This window comes from Pomacea canaliculata, linkage group LG11 (genome assembly GCF_003073045.1).
Source record: "Pomacea canaliculata isolate SZHN2017 linkage group LG11, ASM307304v1, whole genome shotgun sequence".
Lineage (NCBI taxonomy): Eukaryota > Metazoa > Mollusca > Gastropoda > Architaenioglossa > Ampullariidae > Pomacea > Pomacea canaliculata.
Genome location: NC_037600.1, coordinates 20093263 through 20111193, shown reverse-complemented (window position 1 = coordinate 20111193; position 17931 = coordinate 20093263). Strand labels below are relative to the sequence as shown.

The 17931-nt window shown below is 37.6% G+C and overlaps 2 protein-coding genes and 1 long non-coding RNA gene across 3 annotated transcripts; 2 read left to right on the top strand and 1 right to left on the bottom strand.

Annotated features, from left to right (window-relative positions):
• The first annotated feature begins 461 nt into the window (after positions 1–461).
• Positions 462–3830, top strand: LOC112575426. The gene is made up of 3 exons (XR_003101632.1): positions 462–575; positions 2202–2360; positions 2507–3830. It is a non-coding gene; the product is annotated as an uncharacterized LOC112575426 (long non-coding RNA).
• A 1617-nt stretch (positions 3831–5447) lies between these two features.
• LOC112576320 (HRAS-like suppressor 2) lies at positions 5448–8321 on the bottom strand. Its single transcript, XM_025258676.1, has 4 exons — positions 8212–8321; positions 7206–7323; positions 6893–7040; positions 5448–6401 (listed from the first exon to the last, which is right to left on the bottom strand). Exons 1-4 carry the CDS (start codon positions 8224–8226, stop codon positions 6173–6175), a joined length of 510 nt encoding a protein of 169 aa, XP_025114461.1. The 5' UTR covers positions 8227–8321; the 3' UTR covers positions 5448–6172.
• A 1309-nt stretch (positions 8322–9630) lies between these two features.
• LOC112574694 (lecithin retinol acyltransferase-like) lies at positions 9631–13771 on the top strand. The gene is made up of 5 exons (XM_025255923.1): positions 9631–9635; positions 11033–11402; positions 11561–11678; positions 11852–12080; positions 12681–13771. The coding sequence occupies exons 1-5, from the start codon at positions 9631–9633 to the stop codon at positions 12937–12939; spliced, it is 981 nt and encodes a 326-aa protein (XP_025111708.1). The 3' UTR covers positions 12940–13771.
• Positions 13772–17931: the final 4160 nt, after the last annotated feature.

Genomic DNA, 17931 nt, shown 5'->3' with positions numbered 1-17931 from the left:
CAAAGCCTCTTGTTTGCTCTTCCCTTTTTCATTTTGTCTTTTATTATTGTCTAGTGTAACTACGATGTCCTCCATATTTTCTCTTACTGTAGCTTGATGTCTATATTTCTTTTAAGTAGTATCATTATTTTGTTGAAAACATCTGCAGAATCATTCTTCAAAGATCCCCACCCCCGACTGTGAGAAATCACTGCGAGGTGGAAGCACTTTCCCTCCAAAAACAAAAACAACAACAACAACAACGTTGCCAATCTCCCTATCGCAGATCACGTTGCCGATAACGCAGGCAAACGCTGGTGCTTGTTTGGTGGATGCTTGGCATCGGGCAAACCAATGTTACAATCTTGCTTGTTCACTAAGCCGCTGCAGTGGTGCCAAACAATTGTTTAAATCACTACAATACCAGGGGCCACGCTAGTCCTATTTTTATTTTCTACACATTAATGTTAGACACCAGTAGAGGCATACTCAGTTCAGGGTGTCACGTGGGTATCATACTATAAATAGCGTTTGTATAAATATGTGAGGTTCTGGTGCAACCAGGAACCAGTATAAACCAGACGTTCTAACTACTGGTAAGTGTTTCAGTATTTTCAGCTTCTTTAAGATATGATAATTGGAGGCTATATGATCATAGGATAAAAAGATTGCAAAGGAATGCGTGCTAGCCAAAGAAAGAATGAGTAACGGCTAGCATCAATGGCAATGATTTGTCATCAGCTATATAGGCGCTTGTCCTATATTTTCATGTTCGAACACAGACCTATAGATAAACGTTTTCCAGAAGTCAGATTGGAAGCAAAGGAACAATTCTTTACTGGTTGACCAGCTATAGTACAATAGCGACCATGAACCAGAAAAGTGATTGACTTTATACGTTTGAGCAGACGTTTTAACTACAGATAAGTTTAACGCATTTTTAAATATGTTCAATGAAAACGGAAACTAAGGGAAAACAAGTGCAAGTTGCGAAAAGGTGTGCAAACATATTGCCGTATACTACTAACCCTAGGACATTTTTTCGACTACTTTATATAGTTATATAAATAATACCCCAGTGGTAAAGCTACCTCCGCAGTGTTAGAGCACTACTTATCTACGGAGACAATAAAACTCTCGTCTGTGAATTTTCCGTTTCCCCAAGGCGACGACGTACAACTCTGAGCCCCCCCCATCCCATCCTCTCCCACGATACATATACACACATCTACGCCACTTAGAAAAGACCACTAGGTACTGTCGAACACGGAGCTATCACATATGTAAATCCTTTTTCTGTATTACTTCAGTAGCGAAACGATAAACGATTTTTGTACACGAAAATTAATCTATAAGTGCTATATTAATATTAATACATATTTCAGATTTTTTTCTAATAAAAAAATGTGCATAAACATTTGTTGCAATGCTTGCACGTCACTTTCTCGGAATGGATTACATCGTTCCTTTACAATATTAAAAGCCTCATCATTAAAATCAGTCTAATACTGCAGCAATCACACAACAACCGTCTGGTGCTGTTTGTAAGGACAAAATGGCGACCTAGTTTAAAAACAAACTGAATTCTATTTTTCGGAAACCACATCATGATGACTAAAAAATCTTAGTTGTAAGAACGTGTGCGCATGCCGTCATGAGAGATTGTCTGGCCTTAGAATACTTTAATTTGGGGCAAACCAAATCTCTACACTTCCCTCTCCCTCCGACCTGACGTGTAGCTCGTGATCAGACACGACATTGTTTTCATCGAAGGCAGTCTATAGTTCAGCTGGGGTGTCCAACCTACGGCCTCATCTGGCCTGCTCATTTCAACCAGCGGGAGCGGTTGTTTAGAGCAGCTTGTTCCCTCCAACCCGCACCCCCTTCCACTCCATCATTCGCAGCGCGAGACGAACAACAACAGCGGGCGACGTAGTACTCAAACTGTCCAGTATAAATAGCAGGCAAAAGTCCCGACAACACTATTATTTCCAGCAGACTTACAAATCATACCTCAATATTTACAGCTGAACTAAGTGCCATACTGACAGCACTTCAGGCACTACATCTTAAAATGAAGAATACAATGCAGCAACAATACTTACTAATATCTGACTCGCTATATGTACATAAGGCGCTAAAAAAACAACCCCAAAACAAAACAGAATAGACATATACAATTGCTACAACACTTTTCGAAGATTGATTTATGTCGAAAACAGGGCAAGCCAGGTCCAGGAAGACTCTCAGGATGCTGGGCTATATTTTGGTAGCTGCTATTCCCATGTTGATTTTACTAGCAGTAGCTGTTTATGTTGTGAGTCAGACACCGTCTGGGCCACAGTCACAGCCAAACCCGTCTTCATCCTCAAGGACCAGAAGTAAGCTTTCTTTGGGTGAACAAATATATGACGAAAATATTGCATTTAATTGAAACGTTTAAACCGTGTCTTTATAGAGAATGATTTGATATGAGCACCAGTCACACCAACTCGTGTGTGTGTGTGTTTGTTTGTTTGGGTCTCAGCTTCAGCTCAAGATAATGGGATAAGGAGGCAAGATCATCCAAGGCGTCGAACGCCAGCTTCCAGTCTTCGTGACAGTCACTCATCAAATTCTGCAGAAGAGGAGATCTGCGCGATCTGCTTTCAAAATGTTCGTTTTGTCAATCTCTACCCTTGCAGGCATGCAGACATCTGCAGAAGATGTGCAGACAGAATTTTAGCATCTAATAGGCGATGCCCCTTCTGTCGTATTCAGATCAGCGGGTATGAGGAGGCAGATGTTTAGAAAGTTATAAGTATCAAGTTCCAGAAGGTTGCGGATGTTGGGGAGATATATAAATAAGGTAAAAGAATACTAAGGTTGTTATTCTGAAGTTGACGTCCTGTTCTTGGACCAAGATGTTGAACCACAGATCGTACAGTGGTTTTTTTTTAATTTTTTGTAAAAAAATCGATCAGTCAATAATCAAGAACATATGTATAGTTGTCAGAAGAGTGTATGGTCCTAAACAGAAAGAAATTGCATGCAAATACTAAAATATATGTCTGTCGATGATGTAGGGACTTGGCTTTAAAGAAGACTAGCGGAAGAAAGATTAAATCAGTAGATGAAAAATAAAAGGTCATGGGCAAGTGTACAGTCCAGCTCAATGCCAAGGATGCCATCAGAAAGTGTAGGTCCATACAATGGCACTAAAATCACAAAAAGTCAAAGCAGCAAAACAATAATGCGGAGACTAAGCCTGATTACCACAGAGAGGTAATGATTTATAAATAGGTCTTGGACTAAAGCATTGTCTCTTTGCGCACACACACATAGCACTTAAGACAGTTCCAACTGTTAGATGCACATTTTGCTGTCCTATCTTTTTTTCAGATTATACATGAACTACATCCAAATATTACAACTGTAATTGAAGTATCTAGCCTTTCCTGGGGTTTGAAGATTGAACGTGCTCAAAGTAAATGAGTATTAGAGATTCTAGGAATATTGTGTTATTTACTTGTGCTGCAAAAATTGATTGCTTTATGTGAGAGATTATTCTACACTTTTATTCTGAGAGTATATTATTATCATAATTAGATGGTTCATATCATTTGTTTCAGTATTACTTTAACAAAGATATAAAAGATGTAATTTTTGTTTTCAAGAGTAAGCTGTACACTTTTGCTAAGTCTATTCTTAGAGGAAGATGCTGTTTCATCATATTCATTGTCATGCATCAATCCTTTTATAGTCTTTGAACGAATAATTGATTTCGAATTTTATGTACCTAGCTTTTTTCAGCGTGGAAACCTACTTGAAATACAATAAGAAGTACTTAGTTGCATCTAATAAAATACACAATAAACATACTTTAATTATGGTTCTTTACTATGATAACGAAGCCTGCGTGCGTGTGTCAGTATGTGTGACAACGAGTGTTGTGCGTTTGTCTTCGCCGTATGAATGAAAAAACTACATATATGCAAGGTAAAATCGCGAATGAAAGCAGTTGTAGTAGATGGGAAAAACACGAACACAACGCGAGATTATTAAGCTAGATACACCGGACTAGTAAGACCTAGAATTGCAGTGGAAAATTTTCCTTGGGAACTTCCGTCCTCTTTCCTGGAAAAACAAAGAGAGACGGACTGATTGGTGCTAGGGATTTTAGGAACCGGGAGTAAGTCATCCTGTACCTGCTGGTATGCAATACAAATTTCAGCATCATCTATTAGCGCTGTCGCACTAGACTGCAATCTATTTATTGCACAATGTTTAAATTTAATATTGTGCTAAACTTGTAAAATGTGCATTCAAAAATATTTATTTCCTGACATTCTTCACGAGCTTCTTATGCTTTGTAGTACTTGTCAAAACAGAGATTCTAAACACTGAAAATTTAATAGCTATGTCGGTAAATTAAATTTTGTTTCATGTGTCAGCTAATATTTTTTCCTTTTAATTATTACAATGTTTATGGATATCTAGGCGATCTCAAATTATTGTTGCTTAGACTGATTAAACCAGTCTCACTGAGCAAACTTTCCCTAGTCTGATCAGACTGTCAGTGGAAATATAATTAATGTATTTTAACTTGGATGACATTAAGAAACACCAATACATGACAAGTTTTAGCAGTGTTACACTTCATTAAAAATACACAGGTATTTCCGCCAATCTTAGCTGATTTAATCCAACATGTGTACATCAATATCCATGCGATAGCTTGTGAAGGCGAGCACAGGGGGGCGCGCCCCACAGGTTGAGAACCGCTGCTCTAGACCAGGGGTGGGCAATTGATTTTCCCAAGGGGCCGCATAAGAAATTGGGATGGTCTTAGAGGGCCGGACTAATATAGTTAACTCAGTTTTACCCAATACTGTATACATAATATATATACTGGCGGGCGGGCAAGCTGGCGGGCCGGTCAGAGACAGGAGGCGGGCCGGCCTTTGCCCAGGTCTGCTCTAGACCGTTCTAGTAAGTGTGCGAGCGTGTATGACTGAAGCAACTAGAATATATTCGGTGAGAGTTTGTTTCGTGGATCTGATCGCATCGAACTTCCCCAATCTGTCCCATGTATCAGTCGAGAATTTCAGCCATCGCTCATTTTTTTCCTCTGGCCGCATTTTTCAGAAAGCTTTTCGTACAGATAGAACGCTACTTGCATTATAGTCTGGGCTCAAAATTTATCTCTTCTGAAAATACCTACTGTAATCTCTGCTCTGCCTTATGTTCCTGAAAACGGTGACTGGAAATATATATATACTGCTCAAACCAATGGTAAAGCCACTTCATATTTTTGTTAATAGTTTTTATATCAACAGTGAGCTATTCCTTCATTTTTTCACTCTGTCATTCACACTTGACAATTTAACGGGAAGTGCTGCAGAGTGAAGACAACCCGGACTCCCGCGAAATCATTTAATGCACCCCACCAAAGCAGTTGCACACATATAAGCTTTTCCATAGCAACATAAATACATAATTTGTTATATTTGTGTGCGTGTTGACATAACAGCCGAAAACAAATATAAAAACACAGAAACACTGTAACTAAAGTAATATGAACATTTATTGGAAATATCTGCGTATTTACAAAGTTACAGATCGTTAAATGATAAAAGAACTGACACCACCTGACTGACAGTAGCACAGTTTTACAAAAAAGGACTTTAAACACTGTGAAGTAAGTGGTTTTAAGTTTATTTTTAAAACACTTGTCATAAATTATATCTTCCAATTATTTTCATATGATAAATTAATTTAGCTCAAATTTGGATTTGTTTAAATAAAATAAACTCATATTACATTTGTGTACTATCCCACAAATTCTATCAAGTTAAAATACCTTGTTTGAAGTCTTAGGATTAAAGAAACTATTAGAACTCTATTCAAATATTTTAGAAAAAGATTTTTACAAGATTCTATCCGACCTGTGTACTACATAAGAAATATTGTTTTAAAACACTATTTCTGTAACTTATATTTTGATAATACGTACACAGCTCAGCTTAAAATGTAATGTACATAAGTCTTATTCTTAAATGCTGAAGATACTTACATGTTGAATAGAGCAGTCTGTGTCACCTGTCGTTAAACTAGTTCGAGCAAAATAGTTCAAAGCTGTTTTTAAGTCTACAAATATGTCCTTTCTTGAAGGAAAATTGCAGTGAAGCCAGAGTAGTTTGCACGAGTTTATTCACAAAAGCTTTAGGAGTGTTACACCAATCCCAGCAGCAGTAGCAGCAACACCAGCGATGACACCAAGAACAGTAGTCACTTGTGCACCATTTATTGCCTGTGGACTAATTGCAGTTCCATACCGACACCAGATAACAAAATGCTCGCAGTTGTTAGTGAAGTGGTCGTAGTCTGTTCTGCCTATTTTGGACATGGCTCGTTCCACGATTACTTCTGGTTTGTACGCACTGTGATGTGTAATTAATTAGATAAATCATCGAGGAAAACTAAACAGGTAATCACACAACCTGTCAGTTCTACATTTATCTCAAATCATCAGATGTCAACTATATACTGTTTGTCTTCAGCCCAAACTTCTTTCTTGCAACAACAATTTTTGTCTTTCAAGTTTTTATTCACTTACCATCAAAAAAGCCCATAATACTAAGTTTCTCCAGCACTTTTTACTTGACCATTACGACTTTTAATAACAAGAGTTATCTTTTCCACCCATTTCTTTGCGTTGGACTCGGTATCGCTTATGAGTAGCTAACAGACGCGATGACTGCTTTTGCTTAATAAATATTTAAGTTTGAAAAGTAAACTCAGAGAAATGATAAGTTCTTTGTAAGATTTCACTGATTCCATAAAAAGGAAAAATAGCAAAGGCAGGAAGATACTAATGATATTACTGTTGAAATAAAGTTAGATAAGACAGAAATAAAGTCAGATAATACACCTGAATGTGTGATCCAAATAGTTGTTCTTCCTTGCCTTGGAGTCTCCAGCAACACCAAAGAAATAATCCTTGCTGACACAAGCTTTCCTTGAACCAAATGCCATGACGCCATGTTCTTCTGCTACCAGGTGGATAATATCTTCATCACCTTTAAAACAGTGAATGGTTTTTGTAGTTTGGCTATCGATAAACATATTTTTCCGGACTTAATAGATGCACATTAAAATCAAGTTGCACAATCTTCGTAAATGTTTTGTAATAGTGTCATTAGCATTTCCACCAAATTTAGTATCATCTATCTTGACATACTAACCTGCATAGATGCCCCAGTGACTGTAGCCTCCACGCGGAAACTCTACCAAGTCTCCTTCAGAGAGGGTGGACAAGAGGTTTCTATTGTGTCGATCAGTATCCTTTTGTGGCATTGTTACCTGAATTTAAGTGTGATAACGTAAGTACACTTCACTGTCTCTAAGACATTATAATGTTTTTTATTGAGTCAGTGCTGGTTTCATCGAATGTAGTGTCAGTCAGTTGGCAGTCTCTCAAATGTTCATGCGAGTCGTTTGTCTTACGGTCAACATCAAAGAAAGAGCTTTAGCAGCACTGGACAAAGGGGAGAGTAGTGAAAATTAAAAGCCAGCCAGTTTTCACGTGTTAAATCCAGGTGAGAGTGTCTGCAGTTCAACTCTAAACTTGCACCTGAATGATATTCTCGGTACAACTGACCAGCGGCTGTTTTACCACTTCGATCTCGGACACTCCCACCAAAGATAAGGACATAATCACATACTACAAGACATAATTACACATACATCTCCACAATTGCCTCAGATCACATGCCTTTACCTCGCACTGGCTCAGTCGTTTAAAGTTACTGATATCTAACAATAGACCTAAAATGGTAAAATAAAAAATAAGGACCAGATGCCGCTCGTCCACAGAGTAAAATGGTGTTGCTAGTCTCGTATATGTAACCTTTTATGTCCTAATTTATTTGTCTTTTTACTAATTGTGAAAAATGCCATTTATCTGTATTTATAGTAGTTTTTACCTTGCAAATTTATATTTTTAAACATACTATGTCACCTATCGAGATCCTAGTAACCTAATGCTGTTCGCAAAATCCAAAAATTTCATACAGCTCTTAGAAGATTCGGTACACTAAAGGATAATAAGCTGCAGCAAATTACAGCTAACTATACAGCGTTTACATTTATTACCTACAAAAATGTTAGATATAAAGAGACAAATTATTCAAACAACATATTTTTCTGTCGCTCAATGACCTATACCAGTGACAATTGCAGCATACTCACTGTTATACAAAACATGCAACAAGGTTACATCACACAGAAAAACTTCTTTTTATACACTTCGTAGTTTACGGGAAACCAAATGATATTTTTAGGAAATTTTATATCACGTGTGCTATGATGATTGGCCGATATTTTAGATATAGATAGTCTTTGGCTGATTGCCAGCTGAACTGAGTTTTTGTTCTGTCCACATTTTGAACCTGGTCTGTTATTTGTAATCAGTATTTATCACCAATTAATTTTCTGGGAAATGACCCATTTACAGCCTGTCTGCCTGCACGTCGACAGTAATCATTAAAGCTCAAGTGGTCGTAGTTACCCTCGACTATTTGTCTCTATCCCTACTGTCAAGTGGTAGCTTAAATGGGGAAGTTACAGTCACCCTAATTAGGGTCTAGGGTGGATTGTTGAAAAGCCCGGGGGCCATCTTGTAAGAATCGGGGACATATGTGTCAGTGTGAAGGTGTAAAATTAGGTAGGAGAGCAAAGATGTTGTAAGTGGGAGACAGCTCTAAGTTATTACAGCAGCCAAGCGCGACCAGTAAAATGTTTAGTAATAGATATTTTTAGATGTTTAAAAACCCTTATGTGTAGGGTAATAATCAAGTGATTATAATCTATACATTACATGTGCCTTAGTTTCTTTTGTGAGCTCGGTGTTGGTCCTCGTGAGACGGTTCTCACTGGTGGTAGAATCACGCAAATGACCAGAGGTTTGTCTACATTTTGTCTTTATTTCAAATAATATTGTTTAAAATAAAGTATGACCGATTTTATTTCTTAAAGTTTAATTCATTGTTAATGAAAGTAGTTCAATATTTCTGGCATTACGATCACGTTGTCTCTGTTTTTTTTTTTTTTTGCTTTGTTTAGAAACCAAGTATTCTGGAAGAGAACATTCATATGCTATAAACATCTTTTCACACGCTGTACTGCACAGAAAGAAATGATTTGAAGATGATACAAAGGGTGAAAAAAATATTACTGAAAAAGGGACTCCGTTACTTACTAAGCCGGGGAAGATTTGAGTATTGTGTATAAGTGTGCCATGTATTGTCACGGTCTACGAATCTCAGACCTTTCCCCGTCTAGTCGAAGTCTTCTAGCTCGGAGGACTAGCGAGGACATGTATTTCTGACCCTGGCGGAGTGTCATCAAACGTGGGTCAACATGTTTATCATTGCACAAATCGACGTCTCTCTCGATGTTATCATCTACTTTGGTCGTCGCTGGCTCCTGTGGCCTTCAGTTTTTTTTTTCAAACGAAATTAGAGATTTGTTTCCCCAGTGTTCGGCATACGGTGGGACCAGGGCGTCAACTTTTCCAGAGAGTAATTGTGACAACCGATTGTTTTGTCAGGATTTGTTTTTGTCACACAGTCACGAAGGCTGTTATCGAGTAACGCATTGAAGGATGCGATGAGGTATATTCTCCTCTCAATATTTTGTATAATATGATTTATTTTTAAGAGTCACAATTTTTTTCGCTATAAATGTGAAAAACTGTAATCTATGTCATCATGACAGACATGAATGTAAAGCTTTTACAGTCATCCGTTAATTTCACAAAAGTGAGAAAATGGAGATGTAACAAAGAAGGATGGGCGGATGTATGCTTACCTGTTATGTAATGCATAATCGGGCATGTGTGTGTTTGTGTGTGTGTTTCTGTGAAATAGAAAAAGAGAGAGAGAGCAAAAGAGAAATAAAAAAACGTGCTTATGTGTGCGAATTATGTAGATAAAGTAGTGTGCACATTATCAGCACTATGTAGTAATCACTTTTTAAACTTTGTAAACATTCACGTGATTTCACATGCATGATACCTCTTTAGTGCAGATACTAAATGTGTTACGAGAAAGATAACAATAAATTACAAGTCCCTGTTGCTATTACTGTCATCACGGTAATCATCATTAGTTACCGCAGAACAGGCTTTTTATATAAAACTTTCATGATATCTGATTACAAATAACAGACAAAGTTTAAATAGTGAACGAACAAAACAGGATCCAGTTGGCAAACAGCCAAAGACTATCTATCTATATCTATAATATCAGCAATTATCTTAGCACACGTGATAGAACATTTTCTGAAAACATCTTTTGATTTCCCGTAAATTCTACGAAGTGTATAAAATGAAGTCCTTCTATGTGATGTAACCTTGTTGCCTGTTCGTTGTATAACAGTGAGTATGCTGCAATTGTCACTGGTATAGGTCATTGAGAGGCAGAAACAATATTTGTTGTTTAAATAATTTACACTTTATATCTAATATTTATTTATTTATCTAATTTTTATCCATTTGGTTATTAGGAACCGATATTACTTTGATATGTTACATAGTATGTGAAAAATGTAATTTGCTATGTAACTGCAACTACAAATAAATACTCTTCTGGCACAATTAGTAAAAACATTCAATAAGTAATAGAAAGTTTCATATAAGCAGCCAGCAACACCATTTTACTTATTAATATCGATATATCTATCAACAGACGCGCTTGATTATTCTATAATTCTATATTAATAAAACAATGTAAAAGTCTGTCCAAAGTGTTTGTAAAAATAGCTAGTACAAATAATATTCAACCAAGTTAAAATTGTTATCCCGCATTGCAAATAATAATTTCATAAAACCTTTTGCCAACGCAACCCCAATAACTTACATTTACATATCCCATTTCTGTTTTCTGATTTTACCACCTTAAGTTTGTGTTTAGATATCAGTATCTTTGAACGATTGGGTCAGTAGGAGAGGTCAAGGCATGTGAGCTGAGGGCGTTATGTCAAAGTATGTGTAATTATGTATTGTGGTAAGTGATGATGTCCTTATCTTTGGTGGGAGTATCCGAGAGCGAAGTGATAGAACACCCGCTGGTCAGTTGTACAATGAGCATCATGCGGGTGTCAAGTTTAGGGTAGGACTCCAGATTCGCCATTTGTTAAATTTCATTACTCACCGCATTACCCAGTGCGGTCAGAGCACTTTCTTTGATATTGCCCTCAAGGCTAATAACAACCATGAACATTTGAGAGACTGCCAATTGACTGACACAGCATTCGATGATACCAGCACTGACAAGAGCAAAGACAAGGACGGCTTCAACGGCGACGGCAGGGCTTACATCTACATCAACGACCAACAGCCCGGGGTGGCTTTTTGTCAGCTCGTAATGTTAGATGAACAGGTCACCGCATAATCTCATGAGATATGTCTGACAATAAATACTAGTTGTTATTTGTTATTTCAACGCTAATTAAAAATGATAGAAAGTTATAGACTTATGTGTGAACTATACTTACGAATCTCACCACTTTCACATTTTTGTTGCTGTTTGAAATTTAGTCAGCAATGCCATCAAGTGATACTCATCGACACAATCAAAACGTCTTGTACAACCTCACTAAAGGAGACTTGGTAGAGTTTCCGCGTGGAACCTACAGTCACTGGGGCATCTATGCAGGTTAGCATGTCAAGATGGATGATGTTCAATTTGGTGAAAATGTCGATGACACTGTTACAAAACATTTACGAAAAACGTGTAATTTTCTGTTAGTGTGCATCTGCCTTTAAAGAAACTTTAACAAAATAAGTTTATCGATAGCGAAACTACACAAACTATTCTTTGTTTTTAAGGCAATCAAAGAATCATCCATCTTGTAGCAGACGAAGAAAAGAAAATTATAATCAATGGGGTTTCAAGACAACTAAATAATTGCAAAGGTCCAATGGCAGTCAGCGGCGCGGCCCATGCAAAGGCAGGTGGTTCCCGTCAAACGAAAGGAGAAATACGTGACGAGGATTTTTTTGCTGTTGCTGAGGACTCCAAGGCAATGAAGAACAACCAGTTGGATCACAAATATCGGTGCATTATCAAACTTTATTCTATTAGTACCTTTCCTATTTCTCCGTTTTAGGGAAATCAGGAGAAGTTTAAGCTGAAGTCCTTCGTTTCTCTGAGGATTTTTTTTTTACAAACTTCATTCAAGGTCTGGGTATTATCATCAGTACTTTATTCACTACACTCCCGCGGTTTAAAAAATGTGGTCTGTTAAGTACTCAGCAGCTTTATTGAAGCAAATAGATGGGTGGAATGGATCTCAAAGAAAAAAGGGCTGAATAAAGTTAGCATAGTGGCACGTTGCATAAAAACCCGAAAGACAAAAGTTGTTGCAAGCTATAGAAAACAGAAATTTGGGCTGACAGAAAACAGTATGTGGTCGACATTTCATTTGAGGATTTTCAGATAATTAACCCATGTTCAATTATCTAGAGCGTGCTACTAAGTCATGGGTATTTTAATCAGTGAAAACACACAGTACCGTCTAATTACTTTTAGTGACGACCAATAGGGTTTTCTGTTAACTTTTTAATTCTCTGATTATAGAATGACTTACGTGTTGTCTAGCAGGTTGTCTATGTTATTTTTTCGTGATCATGCATCCAAATTATTTATATTTAACAGTGTGTACACACCAGATGAAATCGTCAGACGAGCCATGTCCGAAATAGGCAGGACAGACTACGACCTCTTCACTAACAACTGCGAGCATTTTGCTACCTGGTGTCGGTATGGAATTGCAATTAGTCTGCAGGCCATGAAAGGGGCAGAAGTTGTGGAGACCGCAGATACCGTGACTACTGGTTTTACTGTTTTTGCTGGTGTTGTTGGTTTTGTTGCTGCTGCTGCTGGGATTGGTGTAACACTTTTAAAGCTTTTGTGAATACACTTCTGCAAACTTCCGTGGTACAATGCAATTTACCTGTAAAAAAGCGACTCACATTTGCAGACCGAAGCAAGATTATCTTGAAGCCATGTTGCTCGCCCTAACCCTAACCCTAGTTCAACGACAGGGACACAGACTCCTCAGTGTGACATAGGAGACATCTTCAGCATACATGGACTAAATTTAATTTACGCATTAAGTCTTCAAATGTTCTACATAATTTTTTTTATCCAGTTTATCATTACTTGAGGAAAAAAGTATTTTAAGGCATTATTTCTCATGTGTTATACAATATACAAGTCTGTGGCGATCTAGTACAAACCTATGTTTTTGGAATATTTTAATTTCGTTTGAATGTTTTTTTCAGTTTTAAGATTTAAAACTTTTAACTTGACATAATTTGTGAAATATTACCCAAATATTACAAAGGTTTTATATTTAAGCAATCTATATTGTTTTCTAAAATCCTGTAACAAATTAAAATAACATTAATAACAATTTTTCAAGGAATAAACGTTAAATCGCTTTTTTTCCACATTATTTTAACAACCTTTTTGTGTTACTAGAGCAAAGAAAAATGAAACAAAATGATTTTTGTCAGAACGTAAGGAAAACTGTAAAATTTTGCTATTGTTAATCAGATTGTGTCAGTTCTTTTATCTTTTATAAATATATAACTTTCATATTATTAATAATATTGCATGGCAATAAAATAATGACTTTCCACCTCCAGAAGAGCATGCACAGGTGCAGAATTTTGATGTTGTCCCTTAAAAATAATTTTGCTTCCAATTGAAGGCTATTTAATACATATTAAAAAATTGAAAAAAACTTGTGATCTAGCTTTTTTGCTTCTCTAAGATAAAGAGAGATGGCTTGTGCCTAGATGCCTTTAATACGAATAATAACATATTCATTACAAAGGGAATTAGTTAATAGAATCTTTAACTCTTTCTGGCTTTCGGGCATAATGAGGGTAGAGTAAGATGCAGCCAGATTTCTATAGGAATGCCGAATGCAGCTGGTGTAGTCACAGGTACTTGGAGAAATACATGCACCCGGGTAGCAGGGAACAGCATGAGAGCAAACTGGTATTAGAGTCAATATTTCTGTCTGTCTCACTCTGGTTTAATTAAAAGAAGAACCCTTTAGAAAAAAAACTGATTCGAGTAAAATGTCAAGAAACATTTGTAGATAAGATATAAAGATACCTACTTCCAGGGCTTCTGCTAAGGCTAAATTCTTTGGGGTCCCAGGGACCCTTTCTTCAGATTTCTAAGGGGTCCCAGGCTAACTCTAAGGGGTCCCTTTACAAAGTTGAAAAAAAACCACAACAAATCACTACTTTGCTCAACTGCCTTTCAGGCACACAAAGCACTGTCATGTCTAGTCAGAAACGGCGAGATTTCTGTGCCATGAAGTCTGTGCAAGCATCTGTAATGAGCTTATGCTCGCTGTACTTGGGGTGCTCACGTTCTTTCCGTTTCTGAGACGATGATTTAACCACGCTATCAACAAATTGGAACTCTCCCCGGTAAGGGAAAAAAGTCAGTGCAAGGGAAGTAACTCTCACCTTGTAGCAGACGACAACACTAGATTGGGCTACGATGTCAGACACTACACTTACCCAATTTAGTATCTGTTCTTCGCCCAAATTTGAAGGGGTCCCCTGGGACCCCATTGACGAAAATTGAAGGGGTCCTCCGAACTTTTAATGCGTACTGTACGCAATGTTTTGCGTAAGCAGAAGCCCTGCTACTTCCGTCGCAAAATTGGCCGGTGTGTTGTACTGGTCATTGACACTCATTGGGAGGGTGCAGGTCCCTCCATTTCAACACGCCTGTGTATAGATTGCTGGAATAGTCTACATTATCGATAAATTACATTGTAAAACAACCTTCTTTTATTTTAAAGATAATTTTTCAGAAGTGTTATTTTTTGTTATTTTGTACCGTTCTTAAGCGATAGCAATTAGATAAATTAAACTATATGGAGGCGTTTGAGAGAAATGTCTCTCAAAAGTTACTGGTGAGTTAAAAGTTGTGCTTTATAACGGCTTTACAGTCTAAAGGAGGGTAGCCAGAAGAGTCTTTTTTTTTTTAAGTGGTAATCGGCTTCTCTCGTTTTTGTAGTTAATCTGAAATGTGACTTGTAGCGGGAGCGCTGTTTAGGTCAGCTTTAGGTCAGCAGATACTGCTGACAGTGCTTAGTCCCTCCACCCCGCATCCCCTTCCACCCCACGCATGGTCGCGCGAGCGGCGCTCAGCGCGAGACGGGCAGAAACAGCGGGTGACGTAGTACCCAAGCTGCCCTGTACAAAATGCGGGCGTAGAGCAGCGCCAGCGCCTTTTCTCTCGGTACGGTGCTGGGTATGGCAGTAAGTGAAGCTTTGAGACTGAGATAGCGAGAAGTACCATATATCATGTAAATAAATTTATGTCTTCGAACCCTAAGTACTTGTGTGCCAGCGAGTGCTAGTGTGTAGTATGCATGTCTCCGCCGTGTGGGAGCGAGTGAGGTTTGTGTACTGTCCATGTAAGTAGTCGTGACACACCAGCAGAGAAAAGAACACACGAGAAGGTCCGGCGGAATTGACGCACCGATTGAAAAGACACTTTAGTTAGTGAAAAGTAAAGCAGGGTCTTTTGTGGACTCCAAGGTCGGCTGAGTTCGGGTGCGTGTAAGAGATAGATAAACAAAAAAAAAAAAAAAAAAAACAACACGAGGTAAAAGACTAGACGACGCATCCGACTAACGAGAGCTAGGATTTTCAGAGTGGAAAATTCTCCTTGGTAACTTCCGTCCTCTTCCCTGGAACAACAAAGAGGAACGGACTGACTTGGCTCTAAGACTAGGTGTAGCATAGGGCGTTAGCGAGGGGTCGGTCAGTCCGGTTACAGACTACACCGGAAGCTTAGTACACAACTGTCTCGTTTTGGTCGTTAACTGGGAAAAAAAGTCGGCTGCCAGCAGTCCAGTAATACACAAAAGGGGTTTCCAATAAAATTTAAACGTCGATGTGCGCCGAGGCCTGCAGTTTCTAGAGAGTACATGTCTTGGAACTGGCTTACAAATAACATTTTAAAAGAAATCTGAAAAGATTCGTTACTTTCCAATAATGGAATGAAGATATGTTGCAAAATAAACAGTTAAAAACTGTTAAAGTTGGTTTCTGTTACATTTTTTTTTTTCTTTCCATGCACTTTTCACGAGCGTCTCTGTATATATGCAGTTACGCACGCACACACGCACGCACACACATCGACGGTTACCGGTGTGCAAATGTAATATTACATTTATATGCTTGATCCAGTAGAGAGAGCTGTGAATCCTCCCGTCTCCAATGTTATTGTCACCCAGAATTGAAATATCATTGATACCAATGCGAAACACAAAACGCAAAACTTCATTAATCGTTTTCATGAAATTGGTGTCTGCCATCGGTAACACTATGACATGACACAAAACATAAACACAGTCTGAAAAACATTAAACTGTGCACATGACATGCTTGCTCTCCGTATGATATCTTTGACACCGATACTCATAGTAACCCCCGCAAGTTTTTAAAAAAAGTCTCTTCGCATTCACAATGTCATTCAAGCTAGAGAAAAAGTAGGTCTCTATAATGAGGACACTCAAGTGTGAGTAGGATATCTGCACTCATGTATATGTCCTATCCAGGAGTAGATGGTGTATTTACATTGAAGCCGGAGTGAATGTGTGCAAACAATGGATGGCTGTAGTTGTAGAAACTCTCAGCCCACCACTGGTGTCTGTGTCATAAGTCAAATTTCTGTCGGAGTGGGTTCAAGTCGTCGGATGAAATTACAGTTTGCTGATCAGAAGCTTGTCTTACTTAGTCTCTATGTCTTTATATTTCTTTCCTCCCTCTCCTCTGTTTTTCTTGGTCAATCAGTGCTTTTTCCACTTTGCAGTGTCCTCCCTCCTGTACACTACACCCACAGTGATGGTGGTGCTGCCTATTACAGACATGTACAATATTTACAGAAATTCTAAGAGCATATTAAAAAAACTAAAGTTTTCTCGCACAAGACAGTTCGTTCAGAACTTTTTAAATAATGTCATCGCCAAAGATTTTCTTGTTAGTTAATCATTGATAATTATACCTAGAAATTTGATACTGTTGATGCTTTTTTATTACCTCTCCGTGAAAAAGTATTTCCTTGTTTTTTCTAAAGTCCTTTATTCTTTTGTTTTTTTACATTTAACTTAAAAAAAATTATCATTACTTTGTACAATTTGATTTACATCTTGTGGAGTTGTCATTGGGGAAAATCAGACTTGTAATTCAGGTGTGTGCAAATTTAACCAAGGAACAGTCTTTCTTTATGTATTTTTACTAAATATTTGTCAAGGCAAACTAAAAGGTAGAGAGACCGACTCACTAGGTGCTCTAGTACTTGTGTACAGAGTGTTAGAAATAGTGTCTCTTAAGATACAGATAAACTGTTGTGTTAGTCAGGCCACCCGGAATACATAATGAATGGTTATTTGAATTAGGTTCTGAACATGCTATTTGCACAGACATGTGTTAAAGACCATGTAAAACACAAATGAAAAGTAGACACAGGTATTCAAGCGAAAGGTCCATAACTTTTATTTAAGATATATAAAATAACTATTTCTAAACTTTGTTGATTGTTATACATAGACTGGAGAGGATTGGAAAAGGGAGCAGCACACAGGGAGACTTTATCAGTTTGAGCTTTGTGTTACTATTAGAGGACCAACTCCTTTGTCACCTCATTAATTAATGTCTCTCAATTAACTATATAAAGATAAAATAACTAGTCTCTGTCATCTTTAGTCTTTCTTCAATCATTCCTGCAACTTCACTAGCTTAGTCTCCCTGTGTCTGTATGCCACGGTGTGCATGTCTGTCTTATGTTAATTGTTCATCATCATTTCTTTTCAGTTTTAGTTATTGTTTATAATTTTAATAACTATTTGTGTGATAATTTTAAG

What these genes read in the sequence shown, in the direction of transcription:
- LOC112576320 (XM_025258676.1), bottom strand. An exon ending in TCACTGGGGCATCTATGCAG is followed by an intron (nt 7,041 to 7,205) that starts GTTAGTATGTCA and finishes ACTGTTTTAAAG; the next exon opens with GTGATGAAGATATTATCCAC. An exon ending in TATTTGGATCACACATTCAG is followed by an intron (nt 6,402 to 6,892) that starts GTGTATTATCTG and finishes TACACATCACAG; the next exon opens with TGCGTACAAACCAGAAGTAA.
- LOC112574694 (XM_025255923.1), top strand. An exon ending in TCGTAATGTTAGATGAACAG is followed by an intron (nt 11,403 to 11,560) that starts GTCACCGCATAA and finishes TTTGAAATTTAG; the next exon opens with TCAGCAATGCCATCAAGTGA. An exon ending in TCACTGGGGCATCTATGCAG is followed by an intron (nt 11,679 to 11,851) that starts GTTAGCATGTCA and finishes TTTGTTTTTAAG; the next exon opens with GCAATCAAAGAATCATCCAT.